Source organism: Heterocephalus glaber, unplaced genomic scaffold (assembly GCF_053883595.1).
Source record: "Heterocephalus glaber isolate CG9 unplaced genomic scaffold, H.glaber_assembly_v1.0 deba00000347, whole genome shotgun sequence".
Taxonomy (NCBI): domain Eukaryota; kingdom Metazoa; phylum Chordata; class Mammalia; order Rodentia; family Bathyergidae; genus Heterocephalus; species Heterocephalus glaber.
In genome coordinates this window covers 55,269,443-55,289,028 of record NW_028258143.1, presented here as the reverse complement: position 1 = coordinate 55,289,028, position 19,586 = coordinate 55,269,443, and the positions used below count along the sequence as shown (strand labels likewise).

General features: G+C 34.8%; 1 protein-coding gene across 5 annotated transcripts in view; it reads left to right on the top strand.

Annotated features, from left to right (window-relative positions):
* The first annotated feature begins 26 nt into the window (after window positions 1-26).
* Window positions 27-19,586, top strand: part of Lnpk (lunapark, ER junction formation factor) — a 76,941-nt gene continuing 57,381 nt past the window's right edge. For 4 of the 5 annotated variants that reach the window (XR_015447166.1, XM_004857714.4, XM_004857716.4 and 1 more), the window contains exons 1-5: window positions 27-187; window positions 5,960-6,047; window positions 8,079-8,120; window positions 8,997-9,184; window positions 18,538-18,596. Coding sequence is in view for 4 of the 5 variants with exons in the window: in XM_004857714.4 (XP_004857771.1) it covers window positions 6,021-6,047; window positions 8,079-8,120; window positions 8,997-9,184; window positions 18,538-18,596 (316 nt within the window). In the remaining variant the exon portion in view is untranslated. The remainder of the gene's footprint in view (window positions 188-5,959; window positions 6,048-8,078; window positions 8,121-8,996; window positions 9,185-18,537; window positions 18,597-19,586) is intronic. The other variant, XM_087200653.1, reaches the window with a different exon arrangement.

Sequence of the window (19,586 nt, the reverse complement as noted above, 5' to 3'; positions counted from 1 at the left end):
GACGGGGAGCGGCGCGCGCCCATTGTGTCGCCGATTGGTTGGCGGGCAGAGCGCGGGGTTTTATGGGAAGGAGTTGGCCGGGCCCAGCATTCTGTGGCGGCTGCTGGCTGCATCTGAGGCGGGTTGAAGTGGCGGCCGAGGCCGTCAGGGGTGGACGCCGGGGCCGGGCTACGCCCGGTTCACACAGGTAAAATACTTAAGATGAAAGCAGTTGGGAGGGCTCATCAGAGAGGAGGCGCGCTGGGCTTTCCTCCGGGGAAATACGTATAATCTCCCGGTTCCCCACTGTCTCTCGCTGTTGCCCCGGCCCCATGCCTAGTGGCCTAAGAGTTCGGCGGCAGCAGCGAGGCCAGTTAGGCACCCATTGAGGTAGGCGCTGATCTAGGGGCGCCGCCTCGTCCCCTTGATTTCCCAGCACAGTGGCAGTGGTGGGTCTGGAGGGCTCGAGACTCTGTTCTGCCCCGCGAGGGCTGGTGGTTTCCTCAGTTCTGCACTCGGAGATTCCTGGTAGTGACCAGCTTGAGCCTGGCTTCTGGCCCATCTGTGCTGAGAAGAGCCAGAAGGTCCCAAACTAGCATATCCCACGCTAAACTATCCTCTCTGAGTGGCCCAATACATCTCCTGTTTCTGGGAATTGTGCGGAGGCTCCTTGAGTTGGAAAGATCGGAAGGGATTGAAACTGTCAGTGTCATGCTGCTCGGCTCGCTTGTGGGCGTGGATTACACGCACTGAGTGAAGCAGCTCCACACCATTGTCCTTATTGATTTTGAGAGAACGGTGGCCGGCGTGAGGGGTGGAGGGGAAGTGCGAAGATGCGTAGGTGTAATAGGCGCGGAAGAAGAAGAGCAAATCTAAGTCATCAGTGGGTTTTATTCTGTAATACTGTTTACGGATAGGGAGAGAGAGGTGGGAATGGTGAACTCCGTTTTGCTGATGGTATTCTCACAGTACTAACCAAGACCTTCGACTCGCTGAGTTTTCCATATTCTGCTTCTTAGCTTCTGGTTTGTGGTGCTTCGCGTCTGCTATTTTCTCCTTAGTCTGTGGCCTGGATTGCACCCTTGACAAATGTGATTCTATTCAACAGCACTGTGGTGGATGTGAGGAAGCTTAGTTTCAGGCATATGTTCAAGTTGGCAGGGAATGCTAATCCCTTGTCCTCAGCAGCTCCCATGGTGCTTTTTTAGGAGAACTAAGTTGATTTTAATACATTTTCTTAAAGAAGAGTGTTGCTTTTAAACTTAGAATTTTAGGATTTTCTGTCATTTGTTGAGATCAGTTTAATAATGATGTTAATAAATTTATACAGTGTATTAACTTGAAAGAATATAAGAAAAGGAGGATATATGTCTGTCAAAAAGGTATGATTTCATATAAAAATTCTTCTAATTCTTCTAATCAGTTAGTTATTTTTTGGGTATTATTTCAGAGTACAACTTTACTTACCATGAAAGCAAACATTTTATCACCATATATTAAAAGTGCTTACTTTTCATCCATTTTATTTTTGCAATAAATGTGGTACTTTGGGATATTTCAAAATTGCCTTTTCATTTAGGATATTTAATAGTTAGAATTTTAGAACAAATCACTTTTAATCTTAAATTGTGTAGTACAATGTTATGGAAATGCCCTTGAGGGTGACTAAACAGTTTAAGTTTGGAACTTGATACACATAAAACTACACTTCCCTTGCTATTTTCTCCATAGGCCTACTGGTTATTTGAGTGAAGTATATGCAGAATGTCTTGGTTTATTTTCACACTGGAATAACTGAGGGCAATATACTTTTAGTAAAAATACAAACTAATTTTATTTTTCAATTTTTAAATTATGAAGTAAGTGCTTTCTTTACAAGAAGTTAGAAAGAAAGGTTCCATTTAACTGCCACATGTGTTTTCTGTAATAGAAATAATGGCTACAATTAAGTGCTGACTGTGTGTTGGATGCTGTGCCAAGTGATAATTTCAGTTAATCCATAGAACTGTTCTATGAAGTGTAGTTATTTTCATCATTTTACAAACTGAGGCTTAGAGAATTTAATTTGCCCAAGATCACATACTAGCTAATACATGGTTGGGTCATATTTTGAATTCAGATATATTTTACTCTGTTGTTTTAATGTAATTTAAAGTCAGCTGAAAAGAAAATTTCTTAGGATTTAAATTCTGACACCCAGACCTGAGTGTGATAGCAGTTTAAAAACATTCAAACAATATGGTGTTAGGGTTATGTCAGATCCCATTGTGATATCAGATTGGGAAGAGATACGTGCATATTTATGGAAGATTCTTGGGAACAAGCCACATGAGGTTGAGCCATTTGTCTACTCAAGGGCAAGCAAAATGATACATGCTTCAAAAGGAAATGTCAGGATCATTTGGTCCCCACTATTTTCTAAGTACAATATTTGAAAGAAAGCAGAGATAGACTAGAAAATAGTAATGACCACAGCATTAAAAACAGTGTATTGAGCCCGGGATTTAGCTCAGTGTTTCCAGAGCCTGCCTTGCAACCACAAGGTCCTGAGTTCAATCCCTGGTACCAACAAAACAAAACAAAACAGTGTATTGAGTAATTGTTGTGTATTAGGCACTATGATTGTTTAGAAAATACTGTTATTTAAGCTTTTCAACATTTAAAAGGATTCTTCTTTTGCAGATGAGGAAGTTGAGTAAGAAGGAGGTTAAGTAATTTATTTGCCCGTAGTTTCATAGTAAGTGATGGGCTACTAGAATTGGAGTAAAGATGTTTGAATGGAAAGGAGAGACCAGTGGTTGGAAATAGAAATGTGAAATTAAAGCTTATTTAATTATATTTTAGTATGCTTTCATGTCTGTTGAAAAGTACCACCACATGTACATTATAGTAAATTAGCTTCTTTAGCAAATATCAGAATTTGATAGAAAAATTGTAGAAACAATGAAGGTTGACAATTTCTTTGATTATGAATATGAAAGCATGGATGTGGCTTTTGATTAGTATCATCCTAATGTTTTAGAGGACAAATTTAAAAACGTAATTCCCTGCTTCAGGAATCTTGGAGACTAAAGCCATAGTTTGTTTTATTTACACCAAAACAATTTTCTAAGCAAATAATTGCAGTCAGAATTGTTATTGTGATATGCATATATATATATATCAATTACACTAATTTAAAAAGTGATATACAGTAAAATAAAAGCTGTACTTTCACAGTTCTGTTTCTAACTAGAGCCATATGACTTTGGTGAATCATTTAGCTTCTCTTTAATGTAGATTTAAGCATTCAGATTTAATCAAATAAAAGAATTGGGCTACATGCTACATTCATTGTACTGTCTTGTGTTTGTAACTCACTTTCCACTTCTGTAGTTCTGTTTACCACTATTTGAGAATATTAGAGGAGCTTTCATATATTTTATATATAAATATTCCAGTCTAATCTATATAAAGCAGCCTTCCTTTCTTTTGTGCTGTTGGGACTAACTGGTTGCTTTTCTAAAAAATCAAAAGTAAAATGCTATGGTTGGCCTTTCTACTTATTGTCTTTGGGGCATTAGCTTATTACTTCACTTTAGCTTCAAGTTCTTCAGTAAGGAGATAGGTCTTTTTCAAATGAGAAAAGGATCAGGAAATGGAGAGAGTGGGGAGGGAGGGAAGGGAAAAGGGCTGAAAAAGGGTGTTAAGATGTGTTATGTATATGTACCAACTATTCATAAGAAATGTAAATATTACATCCTGCAAACATGTACTAATAGAAAAGAAAAAGGGAGGAAAGAGTTATTTAGGCTCAATTTCATTTCATGGTTGACTAGTTCCATTGTTGTGGGCCTAAGATGAGACAGGCCATGGTAGAAGAGCCTGGTGGAGCAAAGCTGGAAAATCTGAAGTCCTGAAGCAGAGAGCAAGTGAGAGAGCCAGAGAGGAAGGGGCCAGGGATAAGATATAGTTCTCTAGCCCATGCCCCCTTGACTCCTTCCCTTCAACTAGGTCCTGCTTTGTAAGTTTCCCTCCCCCCCCAATAATATCATCAAATGATCTCATCAGTGGTTTAATCTACTGATGAAGTTAGAGCCCTTATGATCTGGTTATCTTCTTGAAAGCCCCACTTCTGAACATATGAGACTTTCGGAGGATGAGACTTTTGGGGGGCACTTTATTTCTAAATCATAACACAGGATGTGACAGCTATAAACTTTATTAGAGGAGTGTAATTCTCTTACAAACCAAAATATGTAGGTCAGTTTTAATAGAGGGATGATGTATACTTTGGGAATATCAAGATAAGTGGTTCATCTGAGTCTTTCCCTTTCCATCTTTCTTGTCGATTATTTTTAGCATCATAAGAAGGTTTTGAGATTTATTTAATGTCTTGGCTCAGATAGGAATTTCTACTTTTGTTCACTCAGTTTCCAGGATTTTTCCCAACCACATTTTAAAAATTTGAATACTGAAGTAATATTAAAGGATTAATACTATTTACCTTGCAACTTAAATTAATGCTATTTAGTTTCATTCACGTTCCAGAATTTTTCACAACTGTATTTTACAAATTTGAATACTGAGCTAATATTGAAGGATTAATACTATTTAACTTGCAACCTAAAGTTTTGTAATACTTACTGTATTTTCAAACTTGAGTTTTTCAGGATGAATTTATAGGTATTTTGGTCCTTAAAGATCACTTTGTAAGTCAAAGTATTTGTAATTAGACTCTTTGTTACTTTTCTAACTAAGACTTTTTTTTGGTACCTGGGATCGAACTCAGGTCCTTGTGCTTGCGCAGCAGGCGGCGAAACCACTGAGCTAATCCCCGGCCCACTAAGACATTCTCAGTAGATATATCTTATGGCAATTCCAGTGTATGAATACTGTTGCAGTTCTTACTTGGCACAGATATTGTTTTCTGATTATTTTTATGGTTAAAAATGTGAGAAAAACATCCTTAATAACTGCATTTGATTAAATGAAGTAATTTCACATGTTTGCAAGTACATACTTGATACTAGGTAAAATATGTTAGTTTTAAAGTGTACTTTTACCATTTCAACTAAAAAATAAAAATTTATGTAATTACCAAGTGGCAAATTGATCTTGAATATAATATTGCTGAGTTTATATTATAAATAATTTGAGTCATGGGAAAACAGTTAAAAGAAGTGGATATACAGCTATCTGAAATGGTCAGCTAGCTTGAAGAACATAGACAAAATTTAGAAAAAAATGTTTCTTTGGGATGTAGAACAGTAGTATTTACTAATAGGGCCAGACCTTCAGAGGAAGAGGGGGTTAAGGCCATCTTTCTTTTGTGCTACTGGGCCAGTCACTAAACCTCTTTACTTAGTATTTTTTTTTTTTTAATCTGGAAGGTTAATGCTAAATGCTATCTTGTGAGAAAGTGTTGCTGTTATTAAGTCAAATTTTACAGAAAAAAATTAAGGCTCAACATCATTAAATGATTTGTTCAAGGTTACAGGCAGCCTTGTAACCCTTATTTTCTTATTCAGAATCTAATTGTTTTCCTATGATTGTTCGTAAAGTGATGCTATTCTGAATATTGTAAAACACCCCTAATTTCAAAAAACTAGTTTAGTTAGGAATTAGTGAATAATAGAAATGGTTTTATTTAGGTATGTAGAATGAAAGTAATATAATAACATTTTTGTTTTAAAGAATGCAGGGAACATACTTTAAGAACAGAAACCAAGTCATTTGACTATAGACTTCTAAAATGCATTGCCATTTAAAAAGCCTTTCTAGGTGTATTTTTACCTTTAAATATGTCCTCTGTTTGAAGAAAAGATTTTAAAAAGGTGGATTTGATCCCAATGACTCTTTGAATTCAAATTATGTAAATGAAGGTCAAATAAATTAATATTTTAAAGTATTTTTAGATAGTATTGCAACATCTAACTTTTATAGTAGACATGCTGTGTATTTAACTTAAAATTTAAAAAAATGTTTGCTTTATTTCTAGTGTGACTTCCTTTGGACAAGTGATGACATTTATCATTGTGCCACGTTTCTACAAATAAAAGATGGGTGGATTATTTTCTCGATGGAGAGTAAGTTTTTCTTTACTGCTAGTTCATAAAGTGTTCATAAAGCTATTTGTAAAAGTCCCTTTTCTGGTGTAGCCTTCAATTATAGCTTGATATTATCTATTTACTTTCTTCTGACTTTTTTTCACTGTTTTGTTCTGAATTACTTTTTTTTTAAAAAAAAGTAAAAAAAAAGGGATTGAACTCCTCTGGACCTTGTGCTTGCAAGGCAGGCGGTGGAACCACTGAGCTAAATCCCCAGCCCCTGAACTACTTTTTAAAATTTGGACTTTATCTTAGTAGTTCTGTAAGTGCTTAATGTCTCTTTAAAAGAATTGTTTCACTTTGACTTAGGAATTATTTTTGTTCCTGTATTTCTGTATTTGCATGTAAAAGTGGTTATTTTTCTTATTTTCTTATAACTGCCTAAATTTTGAACTTACTGTAAAGGTGGTTGAAATTAAGTATTTTATATCATCCTTAACATTTTTTACATACTATGTTTGTTTTTTTGTTTTTTTTTTACCTACTATGTTTTTACTTAAAACTTGTCACAAATATTTTCTGAAAGCACACTAAATGTGCTTTTAAGAATTGAGATTAAACAAAATTAGAAATGTTGTTTGATTTTATTGAATAAGCCTTAGAAGATGAATCTCAAATTTAGAGCTAGAAAATACAAATTATCTGATAAATGCTCTGTAACATTAGAGGAGATAATGTGGTCTAGGATAGATTATGTATTTTTTGATTTATTACAATAGTAACGGAGCCTAGCAATACTTGCTACATAATTTAGTTTTTGACTATTGTTGGGACAATATATGTTTTGACCCTCCCTTTTCTTTCTTTTTAAAATTGACAGATAAAATAATATGCATTTATCATGTACAACGTGGTGCTTTGAGGTGTAAACATACTGTGGAATGATTAAATCTAGCTAATATATACTTTACCTCATATGGTTATCATCTTTGTGGTGAGAATACATGATGTGTACACTTAGTATTTTTCAAGAATACAATAGCTCATCATTAGCTATAGTCATCATGTTGTGTACTAGTCTCTTGAACTTATTCTTTTGTCATTTTGTACTCTTTGATCTCCAACCCAACTCCTCATCAGTGTCCTCCCCCAGGTTCCCTAGATTCTACTCTCTATTTCTATAAAATCAACTCTATTGATTCCATGTAAATGAGATGACCCCCTTCTTTGAAATCTATGGCAGTTCTGCCTGAGGATCATATTTATTTCTTCTTCCTTTGTCTTATTAGATAGAACCATATGAAATTGCCAATATACTGCTTTGACTTACAAAATGGCAATTTCATATGGTTCACCTTAATTTTAAAAGGTTTTTTAGGGAACTATAATCAACGGATATTTGTTACTCTTTTGGATTGTTGAGATGGTAAATATTTTCTTGGGCATTTGGTTTATATGCTACATGGTATAAAATCTTTGGCAAATAAACTCTGCCATAATGACGTATTATACATACTTTAGGAATTCACAGGGAAAGTAACCTATTGATTTTGACTTCCCAAGCCCCAAATGAACTTTAGCAGTAGTGTTTCAGACCATTTTAGTTTGTGGATTTTTAAAGTATGTGAATTATTTATTTGTTTTTTGTGGTGCTGGGAATGGAACCAGAGCCTCGTGAAGGCTAGTCAAGCACTCTGCCACTGAGTCACATCCCCAGACCATTAACTGTTTTGAGAAATCATTACCTAAGAAAATTTTTGTTGGAGGAAAGTTTGTTTCTCTATATAATAAATAGTGTGTTCTGTTGAGGTTAAGAATAATAGAATTTGAGCTATCAGAGTTGAAATTTCTTCTAGGACTAAAAAGAAATAGAAGAAGTCTAAAAATCTTACATAGTTTTGTTTGTATTTTTTCAGTTAAATAAATCTTAGTTATGAATAAATGAGAATACATATAGGTTGACAACATTTAAAAAAAAATTAATTCTGAATTAGGATTTTTCTTTTGATTATAGTGTTCTAAGTTTGCAATCATTTTTAATACCATTTCTAATTTCTGTTTCTGTAACAGACAAAACCTTCAACTGTAGAAGTTCTAGAAAGTATAGACAAGGTATGTTCTTCGGCTTGGAGGTATTTTAATTCATTTTAGGTATTAAGTAAATATTATTTTAGTATACAGTATATTATATTGGAGGCCAGAACTGCTATGGGAATTTAGAGATGATACAGAATAAGCCTGTGAACTTTGTTACATGATCTCAAGAAAAAAATCTGAAGTCTGTCAGTGGTTTAATAAGTCCTGTATCAAGTAACAGAACCTGGTAGAATGAAATTGTATCTGTAGCTTGGGGTAAATCAATGTTACAGATAAGTTAAAATAGATTATAATATAATTGGCAGCAATTTTTATCAGCCTGAAAAATATTTATAGCTTTGTATATTTTCTTTCATTATGCAAATGGTTATTCCCTGGGAATACGGGGAGTAGTGAGTAGATGAAAGAATTTAGTATGGGATAGTGTTTTAATTTTTATTAATTCTTTTTTTTGCTAGATTTTGAAAGGCCTCATGTATAGAGAATCATTTACTTGTTTGACTCAACAAATATTGATGCCAGTTCTATTCCTTTAGTCTTTGCCAGTTTGATAGATTAAAAATAGTATTTAAATTTTCACTTTAGGCCGGGGATTTAGCTCAGTGGTTTCGCCACCTGCTGTGCAAGTGCAAGGACCAGAGTTCGATCCCCGGTACCAAAAAAAAAATTTTGTTTCACTTTAAAAGTGATTTGTCAGAATATTATAAATTTTGTAACATCATTGTTAGTTTTACATATTAAGTTTTATTTTAAAGTATTAGAGTATTTTATCTCATTGAATTTTAAGAATTCTTTCTAAATAGCCTTTTTATCATGTTAAAAATTTCTAACATTTTGATTTTTTTAATGAACTTTGAAATTTAGTAATGTGGAGTAATTTTCTCTTAACAGGAAATTCAAGCATTGGAAGAATTTAGGGAAAAAAATCAGCGATTACAAAAATTATGGGTTGGAAGATTAATTCTTTATTCCTCAGTACTCTACCTGCTTACATGCTTAATTGTGTACTTGTGGTATCTTCCTGATGAATTTATTGCAAGACTTGCGATGACACTCCCCTTTTTTGCTTTTCTACTGATGTAAGTACATTGTTCTTTTTGTTATTTTTCCTTTTTCTGACCAGATAGTTTTAACATATTCAATCTCTTTTTAGTAGGAAATAGTAATGTCTCAGATTGAATAAATTTGGGTTATTTTTGCATTTTGAAATAGAAAATTGTATTAAAGCTTTATTTATAATCCAACATACTGGGTCTCTGCTTAGACTCTCACAAGCTGAAGTCAAAGTATCAGCTGATCTGGGGTCTTAACCTAGAATCTCTAGGGGTAGAATCTGCTTCCAGCTCCAGGCAGGTTGTTGGCCAACTTATTCTTCATCTTTCTATTTTGCCCTTAGCTGGAAGAAAGCTTTGCTGTTAAGAGCTCAAGTGATTATATTAGACCCACCGGGATAATCCAGGATAATCTCCCTATCTTAACATCAACTAAGTAATAACTTTAATTATATCTGAAATAATTCTTTATAGCAGTATCTACATTACTATGTGATTATATAACCAAACGATGGAAATCTTTGGGAAGGAAGAAAGATATTGTTAGAATTTTCCTTACTACAGACCTTCAGAGGAACTGATATTTGAGTGTTAGATCTGAAGGATAAGTATGTGTGACTAAGGTGGTGTGACTTGGTGGACAGAGCGTTGTAGGCCGAAGAGACAATGTACTTAACCACCCTAAGGTAAGCAGTGATGGCATACCTTTTAGAGCTTTTGGTGATAAAAACAGCTGGCTGTGGGATGCGTGCCATAGGTTCACCACTGGGCTAAAGCAAGGTAGGTTTACAGACATGAAAGAAAAAAATTCTCTGGATTCTAGAGAAAAGGTAGGTAGTTAGCCAGATATATATATATATATTTTTGGTACCGGGGATGGAACTTGGGTCCTTTCACTTGTGCAGCAGGTGGCGAAACCACTGAGCTAAATCCCCAGCCCAGCCAGATATTTCATATGGGCCCTGTGGTTCATGAGGGCATTAGGCTTTGTTTTAAGATCAATGGGAATGATATTGTAGCCACTGAGGGTACAGCATGAAGGATAAATTAGAGGGGAAGAGTGGGGAGTTAAAAGGTTATTGTTGGGGCAGGGAAGTGGCTCAGTGGTGCAATGCCTGCCTGGCAAGTGCAAGGTCCTGAGTTTGATCCTGGTACCGAAAAAAAAAACCAAAAAAGGTTTTTGTAGTTGATGGAGAAAAATGATGATGATTTGTACTTAAGTGGTGAGACTGAAGAAGGGAGATGGATTGAATGAAACAGATGGATTAAAGAGATTTAGAAGATAGAATTGAGGTAATATGGAGACTTGGTGGTTGATTGGATATGGCATGAGATAGAAGAATCACATCAAGTATAAAACTCAAGTCTATGGCTTGGGAAATTTGGTTGATGGTAATGTCCTTCATGTACTTAGGGAACAACGTGAGAAGAAGCAGGTTTGGTGACCCCACTGAGACTAAAATACCTATGTATTTTCGAGACAGCTGTCAAGTGAGTGGTTAAGTATGAGTTTGAAGCTTAGCAGAGAAATTTGGATGGGAGATATAAATTTAATATTTGGAAGCTTATAGATGTTAATTGAAGCTATCATTTCTTAATTCATTAAATATGAGGCATTTACAATGTGTTAGGTATTGATTAGGCCCTAGTGATGGAGAAAGTAGTAATAAAGAGTTTTGCTCTCATGGAGCTTACATTCTACTGAAGTTGGAAAGACAAAAAAATAGCAACAAGAAACAGTGATTTAGAAAGAGATAAATGTGATGAAGAAAATAAAGTGATTTGAAAGAAATAGGCTATTTTAGGATAGTTCTGGAAGATCTCTTGAGCAAGTAGTATTTGAATTGAGAACTAAAGGATGAGGAAGAACCAGTGTGCAAAAGTTGGAATTTATGAAGATTATAAGTCCAGGAGTTGAGGGAAGATCTTTCCAAGAACAGAGATAAGAAAATGCAAAGTCTATTACCTGAAGAGAATGTGACTAATTTGTTGGGCAAAAAAGAGACACATATTTGGAATATGTGATGGAGAGGAAAAGTAATATGAAGTAAACTTGGAGAGTCAGTCAGGGCCTAGATTGTGGAGGGTCAGGGCTAGTGTTTTGAATTTCATTTTAGGTGAAATGAGAAGCTGGTACAGTGGAAGAAGAAATTTGATGAAATTTAATTTAAGAGGCACATGCATGCTGCCATGTGGAGATTGGGTAAGGGGGAACAAGAGTAGAAATAGAATCTGTTATAGAAGTTTAATCTAAAGATGAGGATAGATTGGACTACCCAATAATGCTGGAAGTGAACAGATGACTTGGAAATATTTTGGAGGAAAAATTGATTGATGCTAAGAAAGGGGAAATGAAGAAATTAAAGGGGATACATTTTTGGTTTTAGATTTTGTAGAGTTAAGAACTTTGGGACTGCTATAGTAAAAATGTGTTCAGTCTTTAGTGTGGGGCATGTTTTCAAATTAGAACTTTTGAAGTTTATAAAATTTCAACTTTTATGTATGATTTTTAAACACATTTGTATTTTCAAACATGGAAGCTGAAATCGAATTTATGCTTAATGTTGTACCTCCCCTTGCTTTTCTGAGCACTCAGTATTAAATTAGGGCCTCATACATGCTTGGCAAGTGCTCTACCACTAAGCTACACTTCCAACCCTACGGTAGTTTATTTTTCTTCTATCATTAGAAGTCTTTTGCAAGTCTTTTTTCCCCCCAGGTGTAGTAGCAGATTTTATAGTGCTGAGCCCCTTTCATTTGTATCTTTTCTATTTTTTCATAGAAATAAATTTTAAAAGGAAATGAGATGTCTAATTGATTAAAACCTGTTTATTTAAACTTCCTTTAATATCCATTTATAGGGATTGATTTTCTGATTATAAAGAAATTGTATCTAAGCCAAGCATGGTGGTACGTACCTGTAACTCCAGCACTCTGGGCAACTAAGGCAGGAGGATCACTAGTTTAAGCCCAGCCTGGGCAACTTAGTGAGGCACGGTCTCAAAATGAAAAATGAAAAGGGCTGGGGATATAGCTCCGAATGAAGGCCCTGGGTCAATTCCTAGTAACTAACACACACATACACATGCTTGCGCGCATGCATGGTCGCACTCACACAAAGGAATTTAGATCTAGTTCCAGAAGTATGTTTAATAGGCAAGTGTTCTATCACTTAGCTACCCTGTAGCCCTAATTATTATTATTTTGTACAGTGCTAGGAATTTTATAGTGCTAATTGTTTTTTTGGTACCGGGGATGGAACTCGGGACCTTCCACTTGCGAGGCGATGGCACCTCTGAGCTAAATCCCCGGCCCTGGCTAATTGTTTTTTAAAATAGAAAACTGTGTATCTTTTAAAAAAATTTTTTTTGGAAAATTTTATGTCTTTAAAAGTATAGTTTTTTTTTCAGTTGGATCTTGCTGTTATTTTGAATATGAAGCTTTTTTAACCTTATTGTGTCTCTCTGACTATTGTGCATCATATCCATCTAGTATTTCTTGACTTTAAGCTTCAGAGCCATTTCTTACTTTGTCTCCTTCAACTTTGTGACTTTATTCTCAACTGTTGTAGCTTCTGTTTCAGTGAGCGCTTCACTTTTAGAAGCCTTATCCAACAAAGAATAGAATTGTCCTGATTGATGATAATCAAAAAAAACCATGAAATAAAATACAATGTGAAAGTGGAGTTTGTGGTAAATAGAAGACTTACTGTAGAACATTTTCTTTTTTGTGTAATATGATCTGTTGCCCAAGCTTATTACTTATTCCTGGACCTTTTCTCTTTGGAAACAATTTTGAGGGTTAAGCTAGAACTATTTAAATAGTATTGGAGGCAAAAGTAATAAAACATATTGCTTTACTCTTCATAGTTTGCATTGATTATATAGCTTCGAAAAATCTATCCTTGTATATGTGACAGCTTTCTCTGCATTCCCATTTTCCAAAATACTTTTACTAGTGAGGTTGTGGATCAGAACTGAGCATATGGAATCACTCCTATTCCCAAATTGTCCCTAATGGTAGAATATCAATATTCCAGCATAAGATGGTGTGAGATTTTAGTTTATCTTCTCTTTAGTTTATAATATGGAAGAACTTGGCATGATTCCATTATTGTTTTCTATCTTTCAGGTTCAATCATGTATTTATATTGATTTATCTGATCCTTTTTAACTCTTAAGTAAACTTAAATTGTAATCTAAATGCCAAACTTATTTCATAAGAGTCATTAAGGCTAGGTACAAAAGTGAGGAAAGATTTGAATTACACTTGCAATTTTGTATTTCTGTATTATGCTGGCAGATATGCATTACTTCAAGAGCTGGTTCATTTTCTAAGTGAACAATCATTAAGTTTTCTCTCCAACATTAACTTTTTTTTTAAGTGGTAAAGGGGATCAAACCTAGGGCCTTACTTATGCTAGGCAAGCACTGTACCACTGAGCTGCATCCTTAGCACATTCTACCATTAACTTTATAAGCAGTTTTACAGACTTCTATTCTTAGATACCTTATTTGTTCAAATTGTAACTTTTGAAACATCCCATCCTCTGTAATTTTAGAGAACATTTATCATAAAATGTTGATCTTTCCAGAAGATTTGGCCATATTTTTCATTATTGTTTTATTATTTATTTATTTGCTTCTTAAGATGAAGCTTTAAAGGATGAAAGCCTTTGAGGATAGGGGTTTGATCTTATATAATTTTCATGCTTCTTTGCCTCTCTTTCTCCAGCTAGCACATATTAGATATTTCCTCAGCCTAGATAGAAAGTTGACATACATAATCTGTAGCCTTTTGAAGAAAATTGAATGTTTATTTCATGACATTCTAATAAGAATATAAAGTATCTTTAACTGTAATTGTCTCTTAGAGGAGAAAGTATCTGTGAATATCTCGAGATTTATTCAAGGAGAATTGTAGCTGTTAGTTTTGGTAGGTAAGAAAATCATTCTGCAAGTATCCCTCACTTGATGGATATTTGCTTGATAGAATTTTGCACTTAAAGAATTAGGTAGTAAACATATCATTTATAAATAGCTATAGTTTTACCACCTTTTTGCTTGATTTTTTTTGAGGGGGACTAATTGTGGTAGCTAATGCATTCAGGACAATGTTAAATTATAGAGAAAATAGTGGACATTTTTGCTGTGTTCCTTGAGAATGGTTCTAATAATTGGGGATTTTTCTGACTTTTGGGTTGAGGCACATATATTTTATTTTAATTTTCTAGTTATTCAGTTCTCTCTCTCTCTCTCTCTCTCTCTCTATATATATATATATCACATATATGATGTTTCTCCATTCACTGTATATATATTTCTTCTTTATCTTTGTCTTTGTTACCTTTGTATTGGAGAACAAATCAGGGTCTTCTAATGCTAGGCGAGTTCCTTGTCACTGAGCTACATCGCCAGCCCTCTTTTCTTGTTTTTGTTATTTTTGAGATGTGCTCTTACTATGATTCCTAGCCTGGTCTCAACCTCTTGGGCTCAAGTGATACTTCTGAGTAGTGGGACTACTCAACCTTCCCAGTAGCTGGGACTAAGGTACCTGCCAGTACCTTAGTGTGCTCTTGAGATCCATCTAAGTTGTGCTTGTTCAGTGTGTCAGTAGTTTCTTGCTTCTTAGTGTGGAATAGTATTCCATGGTATTAATGTCCCCAGTTCATTCAACCATTCACCTGTTGAAGGACATTTGGATTGTTTCTACTTTTTGACAGTTACCAGATAAGGCTGCTGTGAATATTTCTGTACAAGTTTGTGTATGAACATGTTTTCATTTCTCTTACATATACCCAAGAGTACAAATGCTGGGGCATGGTATGTGCATGTTTAGTTTTCTAAGAAATTGCTAAACTTTTGCAGAGTATCATTTAACATTTCCACTGGGTAATGTGTGAGTAAGATGATTTCTCATCCTTGCCGTCATTTAATGTTACAACTTTTTTTTTTTTTTTTTTTTTTGCAGTACTAAGGTTGAACCCAGGAATGTTGTGCCATAAAGCTACATCCCTATCCCTTTTATTTTTAAATTTTGAGACAGGATCTTACTAAGTTGATAAGTTGTCCAGGCTAAGTTCAAGCTTGAGATCCTCTTACCTCAGCCTCCCAAGCCTCTGGAATTACAGGCAGCTATCACTGTAATTACAGGCAGCTATCACTGTAATAACTGAGTCCAGCTATTACTGTTTTTTTGTTTGTGTTTTTTGAGACAAGGTTTCACTATGTAGTTCAGGCTGGCCTTGAACTCACTATGTAGCCCGGCTGGTCTTGGTCTCATAGCAATCCTCCCTGGTGCTGGGATTACAAGCATGCACCAACCACGCCCAGCTCTATCATTATTTTAAAAATTTTGACTATTCTGGAAGATGTGTAGTGATATTACTGTGGATTTAATTTTCATTTTCCTGATGGCTAATGATTTTTCATTTGTTTATTTGCCACCTATATATCCTTTTCAGTGAATGTTTATTCCTACAGAATTCCAGTCACTGTCTCTGCAATTCCTCCCCTTTTATTCCATTTTCTTTTTCTGTACTACTTTTCTAAATTTTTTTTCTCAGATTGGTATTATTTCAGTGGATTTGTTGTGGAGAAATAGTTTAACAGTTCTTATATGTGGTTTCAGTTACCTTTGATCAACCAGTCTGAAAATAATAAATGGAAAATTGCAGAAATAAACAATTCTTAAGTTTTAAATTGCATGCTGACCTGAGTTGTGTGATGAAATGTCAGGCCATGCCACCCTACCTGGGATGTGGGTCATTCCTTTGTCCAGCGTATCTATGGTCTATGTGGTACGTCTCCATTAGTCACTTAATAGCTTTTTCAGTTGTCAGATTGTTGAGTATCACAGTCTCTGTTCAAGTAACCCTTATTTTACTTAATAATGGCCTCAAAGTGCAAGAGTAGTGACCAAAAGGAGGCACCAGAGCATAAAACATGAAAGGACAGACTAGCACTGGTACTCTGTGGCAATGCTATAGGTCATATAGGAAAAATCATAGTGTGTATAGGGTTTGTGGATTAGTGGTTTTAGGCATCCACTTGTGTGAATGGGTGTCTTGGAATATATCCCCTGTGAATAAGGGGGAACCTCTTTATGGGGCCTTTATACTATTGTGGGCTCCTTGAGGGTTAAGTTAAGCACTGTGCTTAACTTCCTCCTTTTTTCCCTTGCTAAGGGCAATTTTTTAAAAAAAAAACCATTTAGGTAGTTGTACAGTACCATGTGGGAATCTGTTGCCAATTATTTGGTGTTTTCATTATCATAAAAATAGATCATCACGGGATAAAAATTGTTATCTATTACTGTGTAACAAATTGTCCAGCACTTAGTAGCCTAAAACAACAAATGTTTAATATGTTTCACAGTTCCTAAAGAGTAGGAACAGGTGGATAGCAGCATAGCTGGGTGGTTCTGGCTCAGAGTCATTTATTCTTATATAAATTGTAGTTAGTCTGTTGGCTAGGGCTGTATAGTCATTCCAAGGCTTAACTACATTTGCAGTTACAGCAGATAGCCATTGCAGAACCCTTTTTATTTTTGGTACCAGGGATTGAACTTGGAACCTTATGCTTGCGAGGCAGGTGGCAGCACCACTGAGCTAAATCCCTGGCCCAGAACCCTTTTCTTCTGTTACCCAGTCTTCAGCTCATTGCTCTCTTTTTGCCAGTACCAACACTTTCTCATTCTGTTCTCTTTCCTTGAGGTCTTTTTCTTTTCATCAGAGCATGTCTTCTAAGTCTATATTTAGGATTATTTTTCTTTGTGTAATCCCAGGAATTACAAATCATGCCAAAACCAGTTGTTTTGCCACCTCCAAAATGGGTTCTGAATTCAAATAAAAAGATAACATCTGGTATAATCTTACACATTTTGGGTAAGTTTACTTGAATCTAATTTTTAAGTGGATACACACACACACACACACACAGATACAGTTGTTGGTAGACTTCAGTTCTTGGCTGGATGTCTTCCAAAGACCTTTGTTCCTTACCATACGGGCCTTTCCATGGATTTCTCTGCTGTCATGTCATGGCAGCTGGCTTCTCTCACAGTGGATAAGGCAAGAAAGAGAAAGAAAATGAAAAGTAGAGGCCTCAAATGGAAGCTTCATTCTTTTATAACTTTATCTAAGAGCAACTTACTTTCAGTTCTGCCATATATTATTGGTCACAGAGACTAACATTGGTGAGAGAGGACTACAAAATATCAGAGTAAGGGGCCAGGGATTTAGCTCAGTGGTTTCGCTGCCTGCTGCGCAAGTGCAAGGACCCGAGTTCGATCCCCGGTACCAAAAAAAAAATTAAAAAATAAAAAATTATAAAATATCAGAGTAAGGAATCATCAGTGACCCCCTTGCACATTGACATCCCAAAGTGAAGAACCAATTTTCACACTTATATTCTTTTTTTTTTTGGTATCGAGGATTGAACTTGGGACCTTGTGCTTGCGAGGCAGGTGCCGGAACCACTGAGCTAAATCCCTGGCCCCTCACACTTATATTCTTAATTTATGTCCAGAAACAATGTATTTTTATTTAAAATTTTGAGTAGTATGTATATATTCTGCCATGTTTTATGGAGGAATAAATATTTTGTTATATTTACATTTGAGAGATAACCATGACAAGTTTGTGATTAGGATTATTTTTTTGAGTTTCTTTTAATTCTTTCAGTAGCTTTTGATGTCTTACTAATTAATGCATGGCCTAAAGAATTATTTTCACGCAAGTGCAAGGACCCGAGTTCGATCCTCAGTACCAGAAAAAAAAAAAAAGGAATTAGTTTCACAAAATTTTTAGAGAAAGATATTCAGCTGAATTTTCTTGTGAAGTATTTATTTGAAGGTAAGGTTTGTTTTGTTTCTTCCCCGAGACAACTTTTTTTATTGAATAGAGAAGATCCTTCCAATGTTAAATAGTAGGGAAAGAATAGCAACGTATATTTGTATAATGCTGTTATATTTGTAAAAGGAAAACGTGCTTTCCCTTCATGCATGGAAGTAGATAAGAAAAATTTTTGGAGTTGATACTTAGCCGGGATTCTATAATAGTTCTTAATTTTTTAGGAGGTTCATAGATCCCCTCCCCCTTTGAGATTCATGAAAGGAATGGTTTCTGTAGAGAAATGTGATCATGCACACAAAGACAGTTTTACAATTCAGGAGGCCCTCTAGAAATTCCATGGACCTTAGGGTGAGAACTTCTTTTAAAGCTCAGACTTCCGATATTCTCTGATGGAAAGCAGTGCTTTTTAAATTTAAACAGTATACCTAACTCTAAGTGGAAATATATATTTATTTTCATGTTATATGGTTTCTAATTAACTTATCCTAATGATGGTTTTTGTTTCTGAATTTTGCTTCTATTTTAGCATCTGGAGCATAAGAACAGTGCTTATTTTCTTCTTTTCCAAGAGAACGGAAAGAAATAGTAAGTTTAAGTTCCAAGTTTTTATAATGTATTGTAAAATAATTTAAGTGTGTGTTTTATAAGGCAGGCTCTGAAGTGGTATATTGGAATGACAATGTACTAAATATTGAAGCAATGTTCACTATGCCTGTAATAAAAAATATAAAAGAAAAGGAAATTTTGTTACTTATATACATCAGCTATATTATATATTTTGTATATGACCCAAAGTAATTCTTCTTCACTCAGTGTAGCCCAGGCAAGCCAGGAGTGTTCAGCCCACAGACTGCAGTTTGGAGATGCCTCTGAAAGCATAAGAAAGGTTATGATTGATTAAAATAGTTCTACTTTTAATTCATGTTTTTTCTGTCTTGTTAATTTTGTTTTTTTTAACTAGAAAAGTTTTTAAAAATTAAGTTATTTTTATTTTATTTTATTTTTTGCAGTACTGGGGATAAATTCAGACAAGTTTTGTTAGATTGATCTTTGTAGAAAACATATTCTACAGAGTAAAATACAGTATACTTCCATTGACCTGTTCTATTAATTTTACCAGTCTCTTGAATCTCACAGCCCCCTTGGCTTTTGTTTCAACTGAAATACGCAAATTATGACAAAGTTTGCTTAGGAATATGTCCTATGTATATATAAGTTTTAAATATTTTTCAGTGTTGAAAATAGGTATTATAATTAACCAGACATATACATGTTTTATTTTAAATGAGCTTCCTATATGATTTGCTTTAATTTTTCAAAAAATTATACAAAAATAGACTAAATTGTATGAGTCCACAAAAATCTATCACCCAATCTAAACAGTTATTAACTCATAGTCACATTTGTTTCATTTTTATCTCCCTCTACTTCCTCACTACCTGCATTATTTTGTATCCCAGATAAGTCTATCCACAACAGACTGTTTAAAAATATATAACATAATGCATTATCATACTTAGAAAAGAATTCTTAATATAATAAAATATCAAATGTTAAATTTCCTATTGCTAAATG